This window comes from Haemorhous mexicanus, chromosome 15 (assembly GCF_027477595.1).
Source record: "Haemorhous mexicanus isolate bHaeMex1 chromosome 15, bHaeMex1.pri, whole genome shotgun sequence".
NCBI lineage: Eukaryota > Metazoa > Chordata > Aves > Passeriformes > Fringillidae > Haemorhous > Haemorhous mexicanus.
Window position 1 is genome coordinate 2,078,723 of NC_082355.1, and position 25,035 is coordinate 2,103,757.

General features: G+C 56.3%; 1 protein-coding gene across 3 annotated transcripts in view; it reads left to right on the top strand.

Annotated features, from left to right (window-relative positions):
* The first annotated feature begins 5,703 nt into the window (after nucleotides 1–5,703).
* SH3PXD2B (SH3 and PX domains 2B) overlaps nucleotides 5,704–25,035 on the top strand; it is a 69,579-nt gene continuing 50,247 nt past the window's right edge. For 2 of the 3 annotated variants that reach the window (XM_059859902.1, XM_059859903.1), the window contains exons 1-2: nucleotides 5,705–5,868; nucleotides 16,143–16,223. In XM_059859902.1, the coding sequence (XP_059715885.1) occupies nucleotides 5,797–5,868; nucleotides 16,143–16,223 (153 nt within the window). In that variant the 5' untranslated portion in view covers nucleotides 5,705–5,796. Of the gene's footprint in view, nucleotides 5,869–16,142; nucleotides 16,224–25,035 lie in introns of all 3 variants that reach the window. The other variant, XM_059859904.1, reaches the window with a different exon arrangement.

Below are 25,035 nucleotides of genomic sequence, written 5' to 3' on the forward strand. Positions count from 1 at the left end.
GCCGAGAGCAAAGCACTTCTGCAGGGTGCTGCTCCTTTCTAATTAACGGGAATCTCACACCAGCACCGGAGTGAGTACTGCAGCCGAGAGCAAAGCGCTTCTGCAGGGTCCTGCTCCTTTTTCATCTACGGGAATCTCACACCAACACCGGAGTGAGTGCTGCACCCGAGAGCAAAGCACTTCTGCAGGGTGCTGCTCTTTCTCATTAAAGGGAATCTCACACCAGCACCGGAGTGAGTGCTGCACCTGAGAGCAAAGCACTTCTGCAGGGTGCTGCTCCTTTCTCATTAAAGGGAATCTCACACCAACACCGGAGTGAGTACTGCACCCGAGAGCAAAGCACTTCTGCAGGGTCCTGCTCTTTTTTCATCTACGGGAATCTCACACCAGCACCGGAGTGCTGCACCCGAGAGCAAAGCACTTCTGCAGGGTCCTGCTCCTTTTTCTTTAACGGGAATCTCACACCAACACCACAATGAGTACTGCAGCCGAGAGCAAAGCACTTCTGCAGGGTGCTGCTCCTTTTTCTTTAACAGGAATCTCACACCAACACCGGAGTGAGTGCTGCAGCCGAGAGCAAAGCACTTCTGCAGGGTGCTGCTCCTTTTTAATCTACGGGAATCTCACACCAACACCGGAGTGAGTGCTGCACCTGAGAGCAAAGCACTTCTGCAGGGTCCTGCTCCTTTCTAATTAACGGGAATCTCACACCAACACCGGAGTGAGTGCTGCACCTGAGAGCAAAGCACTTCTGCAGGGTGCTGCTCCTTTTTAATCTACGGGAATCTCACACCAACACCGGAGTGAGTGCTGCACCCGAGAGCAAAGCGCTTCTGCAGGGTCCTGCTCCTTTTTCATCTACGGGAATCTCACACCAACACCGGAGTGAGTACTGCAGCTGAGAGCAAAGCACTTCTGCAGGGTGCTGCTCCTTTTTAATCTACGGGAATCTCACACCAGCACCGGAGTGAGTGCTGCAGCCGAGAGCAAAGCACTTCTGCAGGGTCCTGCTCCTTTTTCTTTAACGGGAATCTCACACCAACACCTCAGTTCCCTTCAGCTCTCCCAAGGAGATGCCTCCCTGTCCCTTCCCATGCTCTCCTCTGCTCAGGAGGAGAAAATAAAAATCATGGTTTGCCCTATGGGTGCAGGGGGAGATCTCTGCCTCATCCCCTGGGCTGCTCAGGAAAGCTCCCACCACAGAACCCAAACACCCCTTGTATCACCGTGATATTTTCTGAAAAACCCTCTTTGCCCAGGATTTTCTCCTGGGAAGCTGAGAAGCCTCAGAGAGGAATGGAAACAATAATTATCTGATTGCTGCTCCTGTGTTTGCTGCTTTGGAATGTGGCTTGGCCATCGTTTACCAACAGGTGATTGTTTGTTTGGTTCCATGTGAATTGCTTTAATTTAATGACCAATCATGGTCCAGCTGTGGTGAGGCTCTGAGGAGTCACAGGCTTTTATTATTCATTCTTGTGAAGCCTTCTGATGTATCCTTTCTCTTTCTTTAGTATAGTTTTAGTATAGCATTCTATTACTATATTATATTATATTATATTATATTATATTATATTATATTATATTATATTATATTATATTATATATCATATCATATCATATCATATCATATCATATCATATTTATTATCAGCCTTCTGAGTAGTTGGAGTCAATTCTCATCTCTCACCTCATCCTGGAGACCCTCACAAACACCACACCCTTTGTTCCCTGCTCACAACTTCCCACCTGCTGCTTTCACTGACTCCTCTCAAGGATCCCACATTAAATTAGGGCAGCTCTGACACCAGCCCATGGAGCTGCTGTGGGTTTACCCTCAGTTTTGGGTGTGCCAGAAGCTGCCAATTTAACCTTGGAGTTCCAGCAGAAAATGGCCTGGCTGGCAGTGCCCACCCCAGGTAAGTGCAGGACCTGAGTTCAGGTGAGGTGCTGAAAAGGAGATGGAATTGGGAGGCTGAGGTGGTGCTGGTGAGGTTTTAAATGAGCAGAGCCTGAGGGTTGCTGTCTCCTTGCTCCACAGGATGGTAAGGAATGGAGTAGCTGAGGACACCTAATTAATAATTTTGTTTATGTATAACAGGACTGCAGTGGTCTCAGTGGATCCCAGGGAAGCAGGAGATCTCCTGGGAATATTTAACTTCATCTGCATGTCCTTGGCAGTGCCTGAGGGGAGCTTCAACCAGGAGGATTTAACATACATATAAATATTTCTGTAAGTACTGTACATTCCAGAAATAACTGTTAACTACCATTTCATCCGGGTGCTAGGCTGAAAACAGAACGAAAGTAAAAATATTTCCTCATGTTTAAAACCAGAGCTGACAGCCCTGAGCCGTTCCTGGTGCTGCAGCAGCTGCAGCATCCCCTGTGCTTCAGGTCCTGTCACAGCTGGGCTCCAGACTCCTCTGGGCTGCCCAAGGGCTTTGGCAGCTGCTGATGCTGGAATTCTCTGGGGGAAGAAAAGCAGGGCAGGCAGGGAGGGTCTCGGGCTTGTGCCTGAGTGTTCTGCTCCCACGGCTGCATCCCTGCTCCCTTGGTCTCTGCAGGACTCCTTGAGAGTCCTCTGCACCCTCTGGAGCCAAATGCTGCCCCAGTGGCCACTGCTTTATTCTCCAAATAAACTCCCCCCAGTCCAAGCCTCCCTGGAGGTGCTGGCCCTGCCTTGCTGCTGCTGTTTGCTCTCCCGCCTGGGATGGGGCTGGATTTTGGGGGCACTTTGCCCTGGCAGCCCATGCTGCGCTGCCCCGGAGCCGATCCCAGGCTGGCAGGAGCTGGGTGCTCGCTGCTCTTCCTCTCGCTCACTAGATGGCATCACCCTGGAGCTCCTGAAGGGCTCTCCGGCTCCTTCCCCTGCATTTGGCACTCTCTCGACATCCCTTCCACCAGATCTCTGCCTCTCCTCGGCCTTTCAGTACTTTTCCAGCGTGGTCCTCAGGAGTACCCCTGTGCTCCCCCATCTGAGGGCTCAGCATCCCCTGGGTGGGTTCTGCCCTCCCTGGGCAGGATGGGTGCTGCCTGCTGCCAGCCTGGCTCTCATGGGTGGCACCTAAACCCTGCAAGTCAGGGGTCACAGCAGTGGAAAATCATTCCTGCTGACAGCTGAGATTCAGAGAGATCTGGTGTGAAATGGGAAATCTCTGCTGGGCTGGGCTGGGCTGCAGGGATGTGTCCTCTGTGGGGGTAGGAGCATCCTTTTGGACTGATTCTTGTGAGGTGGCTCAGGGAGGATGGATGGATGCATTTGTTCTGCTCACAGGGAGGACCAGGACATTCAGGCACCTGGCACAACCTCCCAGTTCTGAAATGGACCAGCAAGCAGCAGCAGCAGCAGCAGTGGCTCTGCTTGCCAGGATGGCTGCAGTCAGCGCTCCCTCTGCAGTCTGGGCTGATGGTGAGGCACTGCCTTCTCATTCCACTCCCTCCCTGACACCTCAGGGACTGCCCAGCTGTGCCCAAACAGCTGGAGCCCACTTACAGCTGTGCAGAAACCCATTTGTCCATTGGAGCTGAGGGATGGTTTTTCAGAAGTCGTTTGCCCTCTTGTTTTAAATTGCTCAGCTGATCCTGACAGGCACGGGGGAGAGTGCACAAGCCTGACTCTGGTGCAGGTCGTGACCTCTCCTGTGTAGTTATTTTAGCACAGTTATTTTATTTTATTTGGCTTCATGGAGCTTCAGCCTGTGGTCAGGGCAGCAGGGGATGAGTTTTTATCATGAGACTCCCCTCACTGCCCTGCACCACCCAACCTTTTTGTGGATGTGCTGCTGCCACATCTCTGCTGTCCTGCAGCAGCATCCCCAGAGGTGTGGGCGAGCACAGGACTCTGAGGCCACTGACAAAGCCCCAAAGCCCTCATCTGGGCTCCCTTACAAAGCCTTGGCAGACTCCTTGAGCAATGACCAGGGCACAGCAGAGCCCCAGGCAGGCTCTGCCCCTCCACAGTCGATTCCCAGACTTATCTCCCAGGGGAGGTGATCTGGTCAGCGTGCAAAGCCACTCCCCACTCCTCTCTACAGCCCTCATTAGACTTGTTAATTAAGCACAGGAGCCATTTTGCAGCCTGAGCTGAGATTCTCTCCAAGGCCTGCTGGTTCCTGGGTGCTCATTAGCTGTGAGGAATGATGGAATCCCCTCAGCACGTCAGGGGAGAAGACAATGCTGATGCTTAAGTGCTTCTCTACCTTAACTCTTCTTTTCAGCATGTGAAGACCAGAAATTGTTTCATTCCCCTCTCCAGCAGCTTTCTTGCTCCACATCTCAGTGTACACTCCCTGTCTTAGCAGCTGCTCTGGGTGTTTTCCTCTCCATCCTCTGGAGGATTTGTCCATCTCTCAGGGCTTTTAAACAGGCAAAACTTCCTCTGCTCCACCCCACACAACACCAGGAGCTGCAGTTCCAGATGTTGGTGCTGTCCCAGGCTCTTCACGAGCACTTCCAGCCCCGGCATCCCACATGAATGCCACAATGACAGAAGGAAGGGAGGATTCCACGGCTCATCTCCACATCCTCCTGCCTTCAGAACACATCTGACTGAGCAGTGGGGACTGGGGCACGAGTGGGGGTGATGTGCAGTAACCCAGTGCTGTGACCAGTGGCCTGATGTCCCCTCCAGACAGCCCAGTAACCCTTCTGCAGCCACATCTGCAGGGGCTGGGGGCTTTGCTGAGGGGGAGGAGGATGAAGACGAGCCCTTGGGGAGGGGCAATAAAGCCCTGGCAAACTGCCTGCACCTCCATTAATTCTCTGGGGTGGCTGCAGCAAAGTTAATAGTATTAAAAAGAGCCACATTTAAGGAGCCGCTAAGGAGTGAGATGAGTTGTTTATGATTAAATTAAATTCATATGAAAACTAATGACCTGCCAGTGTAAGCCTTGAGTAACTTTATAATGTAATTAAAAGCCCAACGGGGGAGAGAGCTGTGGTTATGCCACGTGTTGAGGAGCTGCTGGGAGCACGGAGGCCACGGCTAAGTGCTGATGCAGAGAAGTGCCTGGGCACTGCCCTGGCTCCTCTCTAGACACAAGGGCACAGCTGGGCACAGAGGGGGGACTGCCAGGAGGAGAGGTGGGTGCAGGGGGACAGCTCCTGGCTCACAGGGATAGAATCATGGACTGGTTTGGGTTGGAAGGGACCTTAAAGATCGTCCCACTCCACAAGCAGGGTCACCTTCCACTATCCCAGGCTGCTCCAGCCTGGCCTTGGACACTGCCAGGGATGGAACTTCCCTGGACAACCTGTGCCGGGCCTCCCCACGCTCACGGTGAAGAATTCCTTCCCGATATCTAATCTCAGCCTGCTCTCAGTCCGGAGCCATTCCCCCGCTCCTGTCACTGCAGGCCCTCGGAGCAGTCTCTCCGCGCAGGTACGCGGCTTGTCCCGGGCAGGACAGCTCTGACCTGACCCGAACAGACTTCCCCGCTCATTCCCTGCCTCCTGCAGGGACGCGGCTGCCGCCGGCAACCCGCGGGCACTGCTGCGACGGGACAAGAGCAGAGCCGCGCTCAGCTACGGGGGACAACCGGGACCCGTTCCCGGGAGGGGCACCGCGCCCTGCCAGCCATCTCCGGGCCGGGCACGGACAGGGCACCCCCGGCAGGCCGGCCCTTTAAGCGGGCGGCGGTGGGGCCGCCCCGCCGGCCGGGATAGGCCGGGCCGGGCCGGGGCCGCCTCCCGCCCCCGGAGCGGGCGGCGCGGGGAGGCTCGGCCGCGCTGCAGCCTCCGGTGCCGGCGGCGAGCGCCAGAGCGTCCCCGCTCCCCGAGGGGCACGGCAGCGGCGATGCCCAGGCGGAGCATCGCCGAGGTGAAGGTGCTGGACGTGCAGAAGCGGCGCATCCCCAACAAGCACTATGTGAGTGCCCCAGCCCGGCCCTGGGCGAACAAAGGCCGGGCGCTGCCGGCCCCGCTCCCGCGCCGAGCTCCGGGAAGGGAGGACGGAGGAGGAGGAGGAGGAAGAGAAAGAGGGCGGCAGCGCTGCCGGGGGTGCCTCTCACGGGTGTGCCGGGGGGGTCCCGCGGTGCCCCTGCCAGCCTGGGGATGCCCCGCCGCTGCCCCCGGCCCCGCGGGGGATGCCCGGGGATGCGGTCGGGGGTTGCGCGCACCGGGCAGCGGCCACGGGCACCGCGGGGAAGCGTCCCCGCTCCTGCAGCCGGCTCCGGGGCCGTGGGACCTGTTGGTCGCGGAGTCCCGGGGCAAAGAGACCCCCCGGCTCCTGCTTTCGGCTCCCTGGGTAGCGCTCGGTGCCTAGGAAGGATCCCTCGTGTCCCCTGCATCCTGCCCAGCCTTCCTGCGTGCTCCGGGGCATCTTCCAAACTGTTGTGGGTTTGACTGTTTTTGAAGGTGGTTTTATTTTTTTTTTCTTTCTTTTTTTTTTTTTTATGATTTAAACTTTGGTGTGTTTCCAGACACCCGTGGAGAGCTTGTGGGTGAATCTTGGCAACAGGCGTAAAACAAAGACCGAAATGTTCTCCCTCCCGTTTTGCCGTAGCCCAGGGTGACCCAGTGACACACTGCTCGTGGCACATCTGGGCTGTGCAGATGTGCTGTTTGCTCTGGCTGGAGTCAGTTGTCACAAGAGCCAGGCTTTCAGAGCTCTGGGGAGATCAAGGGCTTCTCCAGGTCCCCTCGGCTGGTTCGTGGCATTGAGCAACAATTGGAGGAAAGCTGAGGGCAGGAGGCGAGGGCAGCGGGGTCTCTCCTCGCATCGGGAATGCGGCGTGGCCGCTGCCACCCACCCCCTTATCTCGCCTTCTTCCTGCTGCCCTGCCTGGAGCTTTGGCAGCCCTGGCGGAGCCTGGAACCGGCTCCAGATGTGCGCTTTTCCTGCCATCGTGTCCATCGCAGCCGTACTCATCGGCGCGGCCGTGCCGTGCGGCTCGGGAGCCGTGCGGAGCTTTGGGCGCCGCTGTTTGTCTTGGCGGATCCGGGGCTTCGCCGCCGTGTCCCGTAAGGAGCCGGGCTGGGATGGCTGTGGGATGGCTGTGGGATGGTTCTGCTGTCCCTGCAGGCCCTGCCGTGCCCCTGGGGAGCAGTGTCCCCGCGGCAGGGACGCGCACCCGGGGCCGCACACACGCTCTGCCTTGCGCGCTGTCCCCGCTCGCCCCCCGCCCGTCGCGGATTATTTGTGCCATGCCCCGGCTGGAGTTGGGCATGGCACAAATAATCCCCGGGAGGCTGCAAAACCGGGCCGGCGATGTTTTCTGAGGAGAGAGCTGGATGGCGGGGCGGTGGGTGGGGACGGGGAGCAGGAGCTCCGGCAGCGGCGGCGGGGACAGCCGTGAGCCCCGGGCTGCCCAGCCCAGCCCAGCCCATCCCTCTGCCTCCAGCCTCCCCCTGCACCGGGCTTGGACCGAAAGCCGGCAGCGGGAGCCAGCGTGGCTCGCCCAGGGCTGAGCCAGGGAGGGGCCGGCAGCCTGCAGGCAGCTGCCTCCCCCGAGCAGCGCTGGAGTGAATGGGAGCGCTCGCCTTGCTGGAGGATCGATAGAACCAGGCAGATTCACAAAGCCAGTTAATTATATGAAACCAGACCTTTTTTATTCTTCCCTGTTTCCTCCTGCAAAGAGAAGGAGAGGCAGCAAATCATGGCTGAATCATCTGTAGACAGTGGCTGCTGGCACAGCGTGAATCCAAGGCAACCACCGAGTGTCCGTGTAAAACCTTTGCCCTCTGCCTTCTCCCATCCCAGAGATGTGCTCTGCCCCAGCCCTGAGGCAGCTCTCCTGTCCCTGGGGAGGCTGGAGGACCACGCTGCCTTTTCCTCCTGTTGCCTCTGTGATGACCTGCCCTGCTCGGGCTCCTCTGCCCCAGCCAGAGGTTTCCCTTTGCTGGCCAAAGGTGTGATTGTGCTGCCCAAGATGAGGCCTCAGCACAAAGTTATGAATTCCACTTTCCCAGAAAAGTGAGATCAAGGCAGTGCTTCAAAGTCCTTGTTGCACCTGCAGTGGGGAGGGCTGGCTCTATTCAGGCTGCTGTGGTTTGCTTTTCACCTGGGTAATTGATACAACAGGAATTGCAATGCCTGAGACAAAAAGTTGGTTGTTTTGCAGCTCTGCTGAAGCAGGATGCACAATATTTCCCCAAATGGCAGGGCAAGCACCCAGCAAGGGGCTGGGCAGGGTTTGGGTAGCTGGGTGCAGGTGCTGAGCTGAGTTAGGGCTCAGCACAGCCCTGTGCTCTCAAACTCAACGTGTGTTTTTAAACTTTTCTTCATGGGCAGCACCTGGCAGGGGCATTGAGGGATGATCCCTGTGCAGGTGTTTGTTGCAGGATGCTCTGGCTCGTGGCAGCCCGCTTTCCAAGAGAAAAGGAGATTCCATGCTCCAGAAAGTGGCTGAGGTGACATTTTCAGTGCTGTTTCCCACAGGGTCCTGTGTGAAGTGATCACAGCTCAGGGGTGCTGCCAGCGAGGGCTCCGGGGTCACCCTGCAAATCTGAGCAGGCAAAGGTTTAAAAATAATCATTGTCAGAGGCAGAGGAGCAGACTGTCATTTCTCTGGTCTGGCCAAGTCTCTGATAAATGAATGTTTACTCAGAAAAGACCCAAAACAAAGCTATAGTAGAAACAGTCTGGATTTTCCTTTAAAGGACTTCACTCAGGACCTTTTTATAGTATTGTGTTTGTTATTGTCAAGCAGAAGCCCTAAAAGAAAGCTTTTTCCTACCAAAGCCAGATTGGGTTTTCTTTCCCTTGGGCAAGCTTCAGGATGTTTCATTTTGTTCCAGCTGCAATGTGTGTGTTTTCTATGTGTTAATAGCAATGCCATTGAATCCCAGCTCCATTTCTGCCTACCAGGAACATTTCCATAGTTATGTAAGTTTAAATAGTTGTTCTGGAGCACCATCCAAAATTATATATATCCATTCAACAGCATGCTGTTTGGGTGGGTCAGGTTTTTGGGAAAGCTGGGTTATGTTCTCTCAGGACTTCCATTCCCAGCCTCTGTGTATCCCTGAAAATGGGGAATTTAAACAAAGTGTGCAGCATACATTTCTTTTGTGAACAAGATGGCAAAGCTTGAAACACGGTGAAGACCTCATGAGTGGCAGCTGGGTTGTGAAAGTAATTAACAGTGCGTGGTGGAATCTGGCCAGTGGGATCTACAGGTGCTTGAAAACAAATTTGAGGAGAACCACGTTGGAAAAGCGAAGGTGCTGTTATGTTTTTGATGTGGAATGTGTGATGTGGTGGTGTAGGTGTCCTCTCTGTTCCTGGCTGTGCTGAGGCCATTTGTGGTTTCATTCCTCGGGTAGCCCAGCCCTGCTGTGCTTATCTGGAACTGATTATGGAGTGTGTGAATGACAGGAGGACAGAGCTGCCAGTCTGCAGCTTCTTTGGTGCCTCATATTTATGGAGCTGAAGGTATTTCTGAGGAGCACATGCCCATGGCTGTTTTGTGGTCCCAGCTGGGGCAGAGCTCGGTGGCCCCTGGCACAGTGTCCCCTTGTGCAGCTGAGCTGTTCCCCTGGACTTTGGGAGTTATTTCTGCCCTTGTGGATCATCCTGGATCATCCTGCCTTCCGAAGGGTGTCAGGGGTGACTTCTCCCCGTGCTGTCTCACGGAAGGGTGGCCATGCCCTTGGAATGTGGGAATGTCCTGTGGGCAGCCCGAGGAGCTGAGTGAGGAAGGAGGAGGTTGGCATGAGTGGTGTGAAATCTATGCAGTGTGGTGTCCCCAGATAACCAAACTAGGAGTGGGAGAGAGCCAGGGCAAGCTGCAGTCTGACTCCTGGTGGCCTCTAAAGCTTTGAGGGCTTTCTCAGCATCCTCAGTGGTGGTTTGCTGCTGTATCCTGTGGTTGTGCCTTGTCTCATCCCATTTCCTCTCAGCTGGATGATGCTGTCCCAACCAGGCAGGGAACTTGGGAGGAATTTTGCCCTGTCCTCGTGCCTGGCCCTGCTCCACAGAGCTCACCAGGCTTTCCTCCTCACCTCTCAGCAGAGCTGAGCATGGAGCACTCTTATCTTTGGGGATGAAAACCAGCACTCAGACTCAAACTCTCCTTTGTTTTTCTTCCCCAGCCACATTCCTCAAGGCTGTTGAAAAGCTTGAATGTGGAAGGGCCCAAGCCTGCCAGCCCTTGGCTGCTGAGGCAGGAGCAGCTCCGTGGGGGAAGCTGATGCTCACACTCAGTTCCAGCAGCTCTGGGGGCATCCCTGGCCTCTGCCTGCCCCCAGCTCTCTGACCTTGATCCCCCAGCTTTGCTTTGGAGGGTATCCCTGTCTTCCTGTGCCAGTGGGAGACAGGAAGCAGGAGAATCCATCTGTGTGACCTCCAGCAGGGCTGGGGCAGGCTGGCTGCATGTGCTGCGTGCCCGAGGGCTCTGAGCAGGCTCTGCTGGGCTGTCCCTGGGGGTCCCAGCCTGGTGGCTGTGCCCTTGCCCTCCCAGCAGTGCTGTGCCCTGCCAGGCTGTACAGCAGCCTGGGGGGAACAGATCAAAAAATCAGAGGGATCAGCTGGGGCCAGGGGAGGTGGCTGCTCTGCAGTGCTGGCTGTGTGCTCAGGCTGCCTTGGCTGGGGGTGAGGATCTGCCTGCCCTGATGCTGCCCCCAGCCCTGCTACCATCTCTGCCTTGGCTGGGGGTGAGGATCTGCCTGCCCTGCTCTTCCCCCAGCCCTGCTACCATCTCTGCCTTGGCTGGGGGTGAGGATCTGCCTGCCCTGCTCTTCCCCCAGCCCTGCTGCCAGCCCTGCCTGCCCTGCTCTTCCCCCAGCCCTGTTACCAGCTCTGCCTTGGCTGGGGGTGAGGATCTGCCTGCCCTGCTCTTCCCCCAGCCCTGCTGCCAGCCCTGCCTGCCCTGCTGCTGCCCCCAGCCCTGCTACCAGCCCTGCCTTGCTGTTCTGCCTCCCCTGTGCCAGGGAAGAGCCCAGGGCAGCATCCCTGATGCCCTGCAGCTGGAATTCCTTCTCATGCCAGCGTGACCCTCCTCCCAGTTCCCCAGGCACAAAGCAGGAGTGAGGGGGTCACGAGCTGTCTGCCCACTGAGCTGGGGCTTGGCTGTCCCTCTCCTGCTCCCAGCTTTGGCATCTCCTGGCACAGGAGCCCCCCTGTCCCCTCCCCAGCCCCGCAGGCTGCAGCAGTGAGGGCTGATGGAGAGGGGCCAAGCACAGCAGCTTGGTGCCAAGAACTTTCTTTGTTTCCAGCCACCTCCCTCCTTTTTTTTTTTTTTTTTTTTTTCTCTTTTCCTCTTACAATTTCCCACTCCCTTTTCTGTGTTAAACCCACTCTGGCTTGGCTGGATTGCTCAGCTCCTTTGGTTTCTCTGCCCCTTTGGGCTCCCAAAGCAGGGTGAGGCTCTCCCCTCTCCCCTCGTTTCAGGGTCGGGGGAGCGTGGGTGAAATCAAAAGCCTGATGCCTTTGACTGATGCTTTTCCTCTTTGCTGGTGAAAGATGCTTTAAATATGTGGAGTTTTCCACAGAGAGGTTTATTGTGCAGAGTCTCCCTGGACCTGAGACCACACAGGCTCTGAGCCCTTGGAAACAGCTCTGCAGACAGCTCAGCCCCTGCTGCAGGCTGCTGTGTCTGGAGCTGCTGCAGGAGCTCTGCTGCAGCTGGGACCTTCTCTGGTGTCCCTGCTCTGCCTGGAGGTGTCATTCCAAGTGACCCTGGGGCTGCTCTCCAGCCTGGCTGTGTCTGTGTGGAGGAGCTCTGGGCACAGGGATGCCAGGGAAGCTCTGGCATCCTTCAGGGCTGATGCTGGGGTGGCTGAGCTGCTCCACCTGCATCCTGGATGCTGCCTGGTGCCAGGCAGAGCTCCCAGGCAGCTGCCCTCTCCCAGTCCTTTCTTCTGGGGTTTTTGTGTGTCCCCCCCAGCCAGGACGCCGTGCAAATCTCCGTGAAAAACTTTGGAAACCTCCTGTAAGAGGGGAGAGCAGCTGAAACTGCAGCTCTAGGTTTTCCTCACCTTCACCCTGCCTTTTTCCTGCTCACATTTAAGCAGTCCAGGCTGCTTCCCAGCTTGTCCTGGCGTGTTTATGCAGGGAGTCCAGAAGTGATTCCTCTGCGAGGTCACACGGCCTCGTGTTTAAGAACGGGAAACTGGTTCTGTTATTTCTTTTTTTTTTTTTTTTCCAGTATCTGTTCTTAATTTCCTTGCCTCGAGTCAGCAGTTTGAATCAGCTCCTCTCTCTCCCCGTGCTGTTGTGAGGGACTTTGTGCCTTTTTGGGCAGGATGGAGGATTTGGGAATGGCTCCTTGGTGCCTCTGGGCAGGGGAAGTCACCAGGAGCCACTGCTGGGTGCAGCACCAGGGATTTCCAGCAGTCCCTGCAAAAACACTTCTGGGCTGACTGCTTCCAGGGCTCACTGCTTCATTTCTTCAAGAGGAAAAGAAAGAAAGAAAACAGCCTGAAATCTCTGGCTGCCCTTTTCAGATTCACACTGGCTTCTCATCCCCTCTGTCCCCGTGACTCCCGTGGCTCTGGATGGCTCTGAGCTGGCTCCCAGGAGCTCCCTCCCTGCCCAGGAGGGATGTCCTGGATCCCCCCTGGCTCTCAGAGTGTTCCCCTGGGCTCCTCTGACAGCTCTGGTACCCTTGGCCAGCTGCCATTTGCATTTCTTGCAGCAAGCTGTCGTTTTTCTGACAGTTCCCTTCCCAAGGTTTTCAGCCCCATTTTCCACGGGCTGTTCTCCCCCTGAGAGAGGTGCTGGGGAGGGGACAGCAGTGACACATGCTGGGTGATGATGGAGGGGACCAAGCTCACTGCAGGATCCCCTGGGCCTTTTTTTCATATTTTATTTCCATTTAGGGCATTTTGTGTGACCAAGGAGAGCCTTGGGCAGTGGTTGGTGGTCCTGATGTCACACTGCTCAATGAGTCACTTTTAAATAAATACTTGGTTTGTGGCCATTTCCTTGTGCTGAGGGATCCCAGGGAGTTTGGGAGCCCAGTGCCAGTGGAGTCTGTTGTACTCAGCCTTTTGCATCTGCAAGTTTCCATTTTCTGTGAGGGATCTGTTCCGTCTCTGCCCTCCAAGGGATGGGAGCACACAGAGGGTTTGGTGCTCATTAAAAATGCTCCTCTGGCCTGGCATTGAACAAGATCCACCTGCACCTCAAAAATTGTCCCTGTGCCTTCTGTACCTGCAGCACTGAGGCTCCCAGGGCTGGGAGAAGGGCAGGGTCCTTTCCAGAGGGAGGGAGGAAGGGCAGCCACCCTTCCTGGTCTCACAGACTCAGCTCCTTCCCTTCCCTGGTCAGACCCCCCAGCTGGCCCAGGAAGGGCTGCAGGTATTTGGAAATTTGGGATTTGGACAGCTCAGCTGTTGGTTTTGGTCAAGCCCCCCTGGATCCAACCTCAGGGATCCCTGGAGAGGATCCAAGTGCCAGCCCCATCCCTGAGGGGGCACAGCCCTGGGGGATCCCCTCTCTTCTCCTCTCCATGGAAAAGCCCTGCAGGTGGTTCCTCAGTGAAAGAGACCCGTGGGATAACTGCTTCCACAGGTCCTGGGCTGGGAAAAAGCCTCTTGGAGCAGCTGATGGGGTGGCTCCTGCTGGGACAAAATCTGGGTTATTTGGGTTGCTGCTTCGTGGTGGCTGCTCCTGGCAGGACAGGGTGCAGTGCCAGGCCAGGAGGGGAGACTTCAGACCAAGGGCAGTGGTTTTAAAGCTGTCTTGGTCCTTGAAAGGGCCTTCCAAAAGCACCTGAGGAAGGGATTTTTGGGTCTGTGGGAGCTTGGTGCCTCGTGTCCTCTGGAAATGCTCATGGGTGAGTGCACTGCTCAAACCTTTCCTCTTGGTGGGTGAGGGGAGCACCACAATTGTGTTTTCTGCTGGATTTTTTTTATTTCTGAGACAGCAGGGACTGGATTAGATATTGGGAGAGAGCAAGATCTGGGCTGGGGCTGTTGGAAGGACGAGGAATATCCACCAGGAGAGAGAAGTTGGTTTTCCCCAGGCTTTATAGGTGCTGAGGAGCTCCTGTTCCTGTGGGCTCCCCCATCCCCTCTGCTTTCCATGAGTAGCTTGAGGAGATTCCCCTGGAGACCTTTCTGCTGCAGGGAAGGGATGTGCAGGAAACTCTTCTCCTGAGCCCTGGGAGATCTGCATTTCAGCCCAGCAGCAGTGAGCTCATCAGTGGGCAGAATTGCTGCAGAGGCCACAGGGAAGCCTGGGGTGCCCTCAGACCTCGTGCCTTCATTCCCCTGAAGAGCTCTGAATTACTCTGGCTCGAGTCTCTCCACATCCTGATTAAAATCCCAGTCTAATAAGCTGTTGACTCCAAATAAAGGCAGGATAGGAATAAACAAAGAGGAGGAGCTGGCTCCTCCTGCTGCCCCAGTGGAAGGCTCTCTGAGGCAGGCAGCCAGCAGTGATATAACCCCGAGGAGAGCTGGGGACTGCTGACAGACACAGCTGGGAGACCAGCTCAGCCTCCAGCCCTGTGAGCTCATGCTGGCCCAGCAGCAAGGCCTGGGGAGAGGCTGCAGGAGTCTGAGCCTGTGTTAGCACCACCTTAACCCTTGCTTTGCTGGAGGGGTGCTGCCTCCCTTGGAGCTCAGCCTGGTCCTTGCCGGCCTCCACAGCTGGAGCAGATGTTGTCTTGGAGAATCCGTCTGTGTTCCTTGTGTTCACAGGGAGGAAGTGTGGGTCCTTCATCTCAAAATAAGAGTTGGGGAGAGAAAGCAGAGCAGGGAATGCTCCAGACTGAGGGACTGGGTTTAGGTGGGGTACTGGGTGCACAGGGTGCCCAGAGGAGCTGGGGCTGCCCCTGCATCCCTGGCAGTGCCCAAGGCCAGGTGTGTGATCGCCCTGGGACAGTGGGAGGTGTCCCTGCCATGGCAGGGGGTGGCACTGGATGGGCTTTAAGGTCCCTTCTAACCCAAATTCTACAAAAGTGGACCTTGAATTACTGGTTTGATAGCAGGGAAGTTCTTTATTTTAACAATGAGAACCTGATCCCTCCTGCTGCCTCGTTTGTGATTGCACTGGGAAGAGTTTGTCACCCTCAGGAGTGACCTCACCTTGGTGGCTCAGGCTGTGCCAGCCCTCTGAGCAGCAGAGTGAGATTTGAGGTGGGTTTTCAGTGCAGGATTTGAGTAGCATTGATAAACTGAAATAACTGAGTGTTGTGCTGTCCTGGTGTTTGAGTTTGGGTGCTGGTTGAGGGTGTTGGTCTCATTCCAGAATCTGGACAAATGGCCATCTCAGTGGGGAAGCCTTGTGAAACTCCTGAGGGATTCTCTTTTAAATACCAAAACATCAGCTTTTAAGAGCCTTGGTGCTTGATTTTGCTAGCAGAAGTTCCAGCAGGTCCCTGCACCTGGGCTTCTGAACATTTTGGTCCTTCTTCAAGGAATTGATGCTTGAATTTCTGGTGGAAATAAGGACTTGAGTTAGGAGGAAAAAAAATACCCTGGGTTCTGCTGGGTCAATCTGCTCTCCATCTGAGATTTGTATCACTTGGGTGTTCCACTGGCACCTCACCAAGGGTTATCTCTGCTTTCTGAGAAGCACAGAGAGCACATTAGATCAGTAATTGCCTCGTTCTGGGATGTGCTTGTCGTCCTTCACAGCAGAATTAGTGCTGAAATGGGCTGGGTTTGGTGGTTTGTTTTGCATTCATCAGCAGCTGGAGCCTGGTCATGGGGTCTGTGAGTAACCTGCAGTGAGTGGGGCTGATCCTGTGGCATTTTGGGGATCAGGACACTGAGTTCCACCCCTGCAGGTGTGAGAAACCCAAAGCCAAGCAGGTGTGGTTTCAGAGCCTGGGGGCTGGAGCTGTTGCAGTCCCAGCTGCAGCAGCCAGGCTGGGGCAGGGGCTGCCCTTGGATCTCAGCATCAGCTTTGGTGCTGCAGCTCTCAGTGGGGTGGGCAGGGCTCAGTTATCAGCTCCTGTGTCTGGAGGGGTTTGTGCTGTGCCTGTACACAGCAGTGTCACTTCACACTCCGTGTGTGCCCCTCTCCAGGCCCACAGAGCTCAGCTCAGCACCAGACACAAACCCTGGGTCAGGCTGCAGCAGTGGGGCTCAGTAATTCAGCCTCACCTCTCTTGTGCTGCGGCCAAATTGATCTGAAGCGTTCCCCTGGTTGTCACCCAGCTGTGGGGGCTGCACTGGCATGCAGCTCTTTTGGGTTGTGGTGGGGTTTTTGGGGTGCCTCACTCTGATTTGTGCCTCTGTTCCCTCCAGGTGTACATCATCAAGGTCACCTGGTCCAATGGAGCCACCGAGGTCATTTACCGACGGTACAGCAAGTTCTTCGACCTGCAGGTGGGAAATCCTGGGGGTGCTCCAGCCTGGGGGTGACAGGAGTGCTGGGGGGTGACAGGAGTGCTGGGGGGGGGTGACAGGAGTGCTGGGGGGTGACAGGAGTGCTGGGGGGTGGCAGGAGTGCTGGGGGGGGTGACAGGAGTGCTGGGGGGTGACAGGAGTGCTGGGGGGGGGTGACAGGAGTGCTGGGGGGTGGCAGGAGTGCTGGGGGGTGACAGGAGTGCTGGGGGGGTGGCAGGAGTGCTGGGGGGTGGCAGGAATGCTGGGGGGTGACAGGAGTGCTGGGGGGGTGACAGGAGTGCTGGGGGTGCTCCAGCCTGGGGGGTGACAGGAGTGCTGGGAGGGTGACAGGAGTGCTGGGAGTGTTCCAGCCTGGGGAGGGTGACAGGAGTGCTGGGGGGGTGACAGGAGTCCTGGGGGTGCTCCAGCCTGGGGGTGACAGGAGTGCTGGGAGGGTGACAGGAGTGCTGGGAGTGTTCCAGCCTGGGGAGGGTGACAGGAGTGCTGGGGGGGTGACAGGAGTGCTGGGGGGTGACAGGAGTGCTGGGAGTGCTCCAGCCTGAGGGGGTGACAGGAGTCCTGGGGGTGCTCCAGGCTGGGGGGTGACAGGAGTGCTGGGGGGTGACAGGAGTGCTGGGGGGTGACAGGAGTGCTGGGAGTGCTCCAGCCTGGGGGGTGACAGGAGTGCTGGGAGGTGACAGGAGTGCTGGGGTGTGACAGGAGTGCTGGGAGTGTTCCAGCCCTGGGGGGGTGACAGGAATGCTGGAGGGGGGGGTGACAGGAGTGCTGGGAGTGCTCCAGCCTGGGGGGTGACAGGAGTGCTGGGAGGTGACAGGAGTGCTGGGGGGTGACAGGAGTCCTGGGAGTGTTCCAGCCCTGGGGGGGTGACAGGAGTCCTGGGGGTGTTCCAGCCTGGGGGGGTGACAGGCTGAGCTCACTCCAGCTGCTGGCTTCTGCTTTACCTGTGCAATTGCTGGGGTTGTTATTGCAGGGGGTTTGTTTGCTTTTGGGGAGGGTTTTGGCAGAGTTAGGTCCAAATTCCATTCCTGTGGCTTTCCCAGCTGCTGTCACAGCAAAGCAGGGCTGAGAGCTGCCCTGGGGAAGATTTGATTCCCTGGAGCAGGGCCTGGGGAAGTGCCCACTCCCCTGGCAGCCCAGAGGGCAGCTGGCAGCAGCTGCTTTGGCACCTGAAGGGAGCCAAGAGGAAAGATGGAGAGGGGCTTTTTACACAAGCATGAAGTGACAGGACAAGGGGAATGGCTTCAGACTGAGAGAGTGGGTTAAGAGCAGATATCAAGAAAAAATCCTCCCTGTGAGGTGGCACAGGGTGCCCAGAGCAGCTGTGGCTGCCCCTGCATCCCTGGAAGTGTCCAGGGAGAGGTTGGATGGAGCTCTGGGCAAGCTGCTGTGGTAGAAGATGTCCCTGCCCATGGCAGGGTGTTGGAACTAAATGATCTGTAAGGTCCCTTCCAAGCCAAGCCATGCCAGTGTTCTGATTTAATTCCCTCCTGGTGCAGCAGGGAGCCAGGAGGGAAATGGAAGTGGGGGAGAGGAGGCTGGAAAGGCAATTGGGACAGGCTGGGCTGCAGAAAACCCAAAGCAGGGCTCTGGGTGAGCAGGCAAAGGGTGTTTTCCACCTCCTCCTTGGTGGAGATGAGCCAAGGGGTCTGGCTGGGCTTTATGAGCCAAAACACAAACTGGAGCTGCTGGAACAGGCTCTGTGCAGAGGAGAAAAGAAAATGCACGGAGGGATCTGCCAGAGGGGCCACTGGAATGCCCTTCCTGGGAGGAGCTGGGCACCCCCTGCCCCCAGAGCCCCCTCAGGTGGGGCTGAGCATCACCCCAGGCTGGATTCCTGTGCGTCCAGACACAGACACACCGCTGGAATTCCAGCCTGCCCAGCAGAGCAGATGGCTTTCCCAGGCTCAGCTGGCTCCTGCAGAGTCTGGGACTGGGGCAGATGCTGCTCTCAGCCCTGTCCCCTGCCCAGCAGGACACCGAGCTGTGGCTGTGAGCACGCTGAGGTGACACGCTGGCTGTCCCTGCCCTGCCCTGCTGTCACCCTGCCCCAGCAGGGCTGGTGCAGGCAGGGGTTAAGCTGTGAGCAGCTGCTTGTGTAACCAAGGAAATATTAAAGTAAATAAATAAGGAACAGCTGTTGGGCAGCAGCCAGGGCTGGAAGGAAATGGAACTCGTGCTTCCTTCTCTGCAGCATCTCCTCTCCACGGTGCTCCAAGCTCATTCCTCTGTCTGCTCTGAGGGGCACACAGATTTTGGGGTGTCTGTGCCCCCAGAGCTCTTTTGGGGTGTCTGGGCTGGTTCCCTGGGCTGGGGGAGGGCTGTGGGGAATCCTGGCTGTGCTCCCCCCCTCCATCCTGGCTGGAGCTGTGCACAATCCTGGGCTGGAAAAGGTCATCAGTGGAACCAGGCACTCTGCAAAACACCTTTGGAAGCAGTTTATGTGCTTTATAAATGCATGCAGATATGGATCATGGTGGAGGTGGGGAAGTTTAAAGCAAACATCTCCTCCCTTCGCTGTTCCCTGCAGCTTTTTCTTTAAAAAAAAGGAAAAAAAAATATTATACCAGCCACTCCTTTTTGGCTCTGCTGAAAGAATGAAAGAAGCTGTGGTTTTTCCCTTCCTTCCCCTTATCACACATGCTTCCTGGTGTCCTTATTTTAAACTTGTGCTGCAGGACTGTGGAAATTGGATTGAGAGGTGAGGAGTGAAACAGATCCTCTGAGCACAGTGGAAAAAAATGCTCTAGGTGGGCTCGGCAGCATGACTGGTGCCATTGCTGGAGGCCTTCCTTGTGTGACTCTTGCATGATTCTGTGCCAATTTTAGCTCTTCAGGCAGAAGTTTTCCATGCTGGAAATTATTCCTGCCTCTGGTTATTTAAAAAAAAAAGGGAAAATTCCACATGGCCCCCCAGAAAATGAGTGTGGGACTGAAACGGTTCAGCTGCTTCTGAAAACAGCAAGAGGGGAAAATATTGTTCCTAGGTCCAGTTCTGATGATCTTTTTGATGTGCTGGAGGAAGAATTGGAAATTTGAGTTGCAGGTGAGCTCTGTGTCAAGAATCTGTCAAGTTATCCAGGGAAAATCCATCCAGACTGATTCCTGCTCACAGCCTTGAGCAACCCCAGTCCATGCATGTTTGGGTCAGGAGAGTTGTCCATTTAATACCAGTGTTCCCAGTGGCTCTGGCTGCCCTTTCCATGCTCCTGTCAGGGGCTGAGCAGGGTTTGTTTTTTTCAAGAGCTGGGAAAAGGTTGGTGCACCCTCCGTGGCTGTCAGGCTGTTCCTTGGCAGGGACGTGGAAACTTCTGGATCCAAGTGGGAGAGAGGAGCTTGGTGGGGCTGGGGAGTTCCTCCTGGTATTCCCAGTGGAGCCACAGCTGAATCATTTGTCACCTTCCATCGTGGCTAAACAATTATTTCAGGAGCAGGGCCAAGGCAAACACGAGCAGGGTGAGAGCTGAGAGCAGAGCCTGGGGCAGGGCGTGCTCCCCTCCTCCAGACACAAACTGAACCAGGAGGGAAGCCTGGAGCCTGCTGGACTCTGACTCCACAGGACCCCCGAGGCTGGAAAGGAGCCCCAAGGTCAGAGTCCAGCTGTGCCCATCCCCACCTTGTCCCCAAGAGCTCCGAGTGCCACCTCCAGGTGCCACCTCCAGGGATGGGCTCTCCAACCCTCCCAGGGCAGCTCCAGTGCCTGAGCACCCTTTCCATGGGGGAATTCCTTTGCCTTGGAGCCATCAGAGCCATTCCCCATGCTGGGGTGAGCAGTGTCAGGAGCCACCTTGCTGGTCACAGGGATGCCACAGGTGCCAGCTCTGCCTGGGCCTTGCAGAGCCCTTCCCTTTCCTGTCCTTGGTGCCCAAGCCTGGCCCTGTCCTGCAGCATTCCAGGTTCCCAGCTCGTGGCTGCAGCAGCCTTTCCAAGCACCACCACCCTGCCTTTCTCTTCCAAGGGTGGCAGGACCTCCTTTTCCTGCCTGCTCGCCTGTTCCCAGTCCCTGTGCCAAGCCAGGGCCACCCAGTGTCCCACAGGAGCTGTCACCTCTCTCCAAGGGCTGGTGACCGTGCTCACCCCTCTGCTGAGCTCAGCTGCTTCCTCCTGGAGCCAGGCCAGCAGTTCAGGCAGAGGCAGTGGTGGCTCTCATCCCTTGGGAAGTGCTCAGGCCGTGCCTTTTCCTGCCCTGGGGTCACCCCTCCAGTGCTGAAATCAGGGTGGGAATTCTGGGGCTGGGGATCAGCTCAGCCTGGTGCTCTGCAGGAGCTCAGGGAGCTGAGCAGGGCTCAGGAGGGGTTTTGCTCTGCACATCCTCTGCCTCTCCTCCTTTGCTCTGTGAATATTTTCTGTCAGGTGGCAGTTTATATGAGGGCAGCTTTTTAGGAATGAAGGAAGATAAAATTGTAATTCTGAGGTTTAAAACCTGGTGTAACTGTAGGATTTGTAGTAAATTTGTAACTCCAAATGCTAAACTCAGTTCTGCATAAATCCCTTGGCTGGAGGAATAATTTCCTTCCAACAGGACCGAGGCTCTTTCTCAACACTCACTATTCCAGATGTGAGCTGCTGGCAGCAGATGGATGCTGTTCCTGAGAAACAAAGGAGTGGGACTGGTGCTTGCAGGGGTGCTGGGAATGTCAGCTGGCATGGAGGGTGGTCAGGCACAGGAGGGGCTTCCGTGGTGGGCAGAGGGAGAGGATCAGGGTCTGATCCTGCCTGGGAGGGGCTGCCAGCCCTGCCAGAGCTGCAGAAGCTGTGCCGTGCCTCAGGGCTCCCTTGTGGGGTGCTCCCCATGGGAGGAGCCTGGTGAGTTCCTTGGAAGGATCCTCTTGAAACCACTGGCTGCAAGGAGTGCCACTGCTGCTTGGAGACAGATTCTGGCTGGTCTCTTGTGGTTTCTTGTGGAAACCCCCAGAAAGAAACATTTTTTCCCCCCTTTGTCATTCTGAGTTCAGCAGGCACGGCTGGCAGTCACTTCAGCTCTTCATGTGACCAAAGCCACTGCTGTCTTGCTGCTCTCCTAAAACACCCCAAACCCAACCCTTTCACACCTCTCCTGCTACTGCCAGCCCCCTGTGCTGTCCCCATGGAGCCCCACTCCGTGTCCTCAGCATCCTCTGCCTTTTGGCTGCAGCCACATTCTCAGAATCCTGGAATTATCGAGGTTGGAAAAACATCTCTGAGACCATCAAACCCAAGCTGTGCCCCATCCCCACCCTGTCCCCAGCTCAGAGCACCCAGTGCCACCTCCAGGGATGGGGACCCAACCCTCCCTGGGCAGTTCCAGTGCCTGAGCACCCTTTCCATGGGGAAATTCCTGCTGTGCCCACCCTGAGCCTCTCTCAGGTTCCCTCTCCTCCTGTCCCTGTTCCCTGGAGCAGAGCCTGGCCCCCCTGTCTGTCCCCTGGCATGTTTTCAGGAGTGCCCCTCTTTGGCACAAGGCGTTTCCCCTCGCAGTCAGATCCTTCATTCCAGCTGAATCCTTCAGTCCTGGTCCCTCTGGGGCTGCAGCACAGGGTGATGATGCTCTGTGGCTGCTGCTCTGCTCAGAGCTTTCATTCTGAGGGCTGGAGACACAGCACAGGCTGGGCTAAACGTGCTCCCTGCACAATTCGGGGACAGAAAAACTGGGAGTGTGAGCAACTTTAAAATTGGCTCTGGCTCTCCCTCCCATTCCTGTCTGTCTGTGCATCCAGTGTGTTCCCAGCTCTCTTGTTTGTCCATATGTTTAACAACTCCTTCAGGTTCTTTGCTGGAAGCTCTCAGCTTTGACCCACCTGGAGCTGTGTCATCTTGGAGAGAGTCCTGTGGCCCTGGGGCCAGCAGCTTTGTGTGCAGCACCGAAAAATAAACAGTCTGTTGAAGTGGTGCCTACTTCCATGAGAAAATTGGCAGCAGGCAGTGGCCTGTGCCTGCCATCTCCATGTGGAGCAGAGCCTGCTCCTTCTGGAGGGGGTTCCTCACCTGTTGTGTGCACACAGGCGCCAGGCAGAGGCAGGCAGAGGGGAAAGTCTGTGTCCCAGGGAGTCAGAGAGGCTCTGAATAATCCACCACACTGAATGGGCTCTGAAGACTGGAGCTGGCACACAAAGAGGAATTGTTCTCATCAGCTTGTTTCAGGCAGTTGGAGGCTTGAAAAGTTAAAATGAGCCTCTTGCTTCCATTACTGTGAGCTCAGAGCTTGCCTTCCTCTGTCTCCTTCCCCTCCTCCACTTTTTTCTCCTCCTCCTCCATTATTTAAGCCAGGCTCCTGGCAGGAGTGCTCAGAGGTGCAGTGAGTGTTATCCTAATCCTCCTGGGCTACAGCAGGTGGGAATGCCAGCCTGGATCCCCCCTCTCCTGGCTCGTGCCTGCTCTTTGATGGCAAAGCCCTGAGGCAGCTCAGCCAGGCAGGGTTTTGTGTGTCCAGGGATGGTAAACAGGGCTCTCTCTCAATAGTTCTTTCGTAACAGGAATCTTATTTCAACACTTTGGGGATTTCTTTTTTTTTTTTTTTTCCCCCTCCAGGGTTTACAGAGTTCAGCAAAATTCTGGGCAGTTGTGTGTGCAATGAGCTTCGTGGTTTCAGCCTCCCACAGAAATAAATCAGCAGGATCTCTCTCTCTCTCTCAGGCAGTTGGATCAGGGAAGGCAGGCTCTGCGTGACTGAGGACAGGGAAGAACCCACAGCTTCCTCCAGCCAGGTTCCTGTGCAGAGCACCAGCAACTGCTTCATCCTCTGTGCCCAGGCTGCAGCCAGAGCCACGGGCTCAAGCAGCCCTCGAGAAGTGTAGGAATAGTGAATTCCCATCCTGGAGCTCAGGAGAAAACACTTCCCCTTAAATAAGGGCTCCTTCTGCTTGCAGGAGGAGCAGCCAGTATTTTTCCAGCAGTGCATCAAAGACCTTCATCACTCTCCTCCTCTCTCCCTCCCTCCACAAAGAACATGCACAGCCCAGTGCACTTCAGCCTAGTTAAAAGTTGGCCCCTTCACGTTTCCTCTCTCCAAATGTCTCCCATTTATAGAGCTCCAGCCCTTGGCAGCAGCAGCCAGCACATTCCCAGAGCCAGGGCAGGTCAGGCACTCAGCATGGGCTCAGCTGGCACCTCCTGTGCCTGGCAGACAAAGCTGGGCCTGCCCTGGCATCAGCAGCCTGGGCTCCCTGGCTGGTGCTGGGTGAGCCCTCCCAGGCCAGCGCCCAGCTGGGACGTGCTGCAGTGCTGGGCAGGAGGGACCAGCCCAGGTCCTGAGCTGAAGCCTGTCTGGAGCAGTGCTGGGAGCTCCATGGCCCATTTCAGGCTGGGAACAGCTCTCCATGGCCCATTTCAGGCTGGGAGCAGCTCTCCATGGCTTATTCCAGACTGGGAACAGCTCTCCATGGCCCATCCCAGAGTGGGAACAGCTCTCCATGGCTCATCCCAGGCTGGGAGCAGCTCTCCATGGCTTATTCCAGGCTGGGAACAGCTCTCCATGGCTTATTCCAGACTGGGAACAGCTCTCCATGGCCCATCCCAGGCTGGGAACAGCTCTCCATGGCTTATTCCTGACTGGGAACAGCTCTCCATGGCTTATTCCAGGCTGGGAGCAGCTCTCCATGGCTTATTCCAGGTTGGGAACAGCTCTCCATGGCTTATTCCAGACTGGGAACAGCTCTCCATGGCCCATCCCAGGCTGGGAGCAGCTCTCCATGGCCCATTCCAGAGTGGGAACAGCTCTCCATGGCTTATTCCAGGTTGGGAACAACTCTCCATGGCTTATTCCAGACTGGGAACAGCTCTCCATGGCTCATTCCAGGTTGGGAACAGCTCTCCATGGCCCATTCCAGGCTGGGAACAGCTCTCCATGGCTTATTTCAGGCTGGGAGCAGCTCTCCATGGCTTATTCCAGACTGGGAGCAGCTCTCCATGACCCCTGATTTATTCCAGGTTGGGAACAGCTCTCCATGGTTCCTGACTTAATCCAGGCTGGGAACAGAATTCCATGGCCCATTCCAGGTTGGGAATAGAACTCCGTGCCTTATTCCAGGCTGGGAGCAGCTCTCCATGGCCCATCCCAGACTGGGAACAGCTCTCCATGGCCCATCCCAGACTGGGAACAGCTCTCCATGGCTCAATCCAGGTTGGGAACAGCTCTCCATGGCCCATCCCAGACTGGGAACAGCTCTCCATGGCCCATCCCAGACTGGGAACAGCTCTCCAGGGCTTATTCCAGGCTGGGAGCAGCTCTCCATGGCTCATTCCAGGTTGGGAGCAGCTCTCCATGGCCCATCCCAGGCTGGGAACAGCTCTCCATGGCCCATCCCAGGTTGGGAACAGCTCTCCTTGGCCCTTGGCTTGTTCCAAGCCCATCTCCCTCCCAGTGCAGCCCTGTTTGCTGTGGTCCCTCTCCTGCTGTTCCCTTGGGATGGTGCCTCGTTCCCAGGTGCCCCCAGGGCAAGGGAGGGCTGGCTCTGAGCCTGCTCTCTGCTCTTTCATCCCTCCTGGCCCCCCAGGTCTCCTTCCCTCTGGAACCTTGGCAGAGCAGCTGCAGGACAGCCCTGCCAGCCCTGGGGTAGCACATCCCAGGGGAAGCGTGGCAGGCTCTGATCCGGGAGGAGCCTGAGTGGAAGGAGCCAAAAAGATGGGAGGGATAAAATTCCATCCCTTGGGGATGGAGCTGGGGGCTTGTGCTGACAATCCAGGGTGGATTTTGGGGGGAGCCCTTGGTAATGCAATGGTGGAAGGTTTTCCTGTTCCCTCTCTCCCTGAGCCAGGGTGAGCTGATGCCCTTGCACTCCCCAGCATCTGTTACTGGAAAAGCTCTGGAAATTCAGCT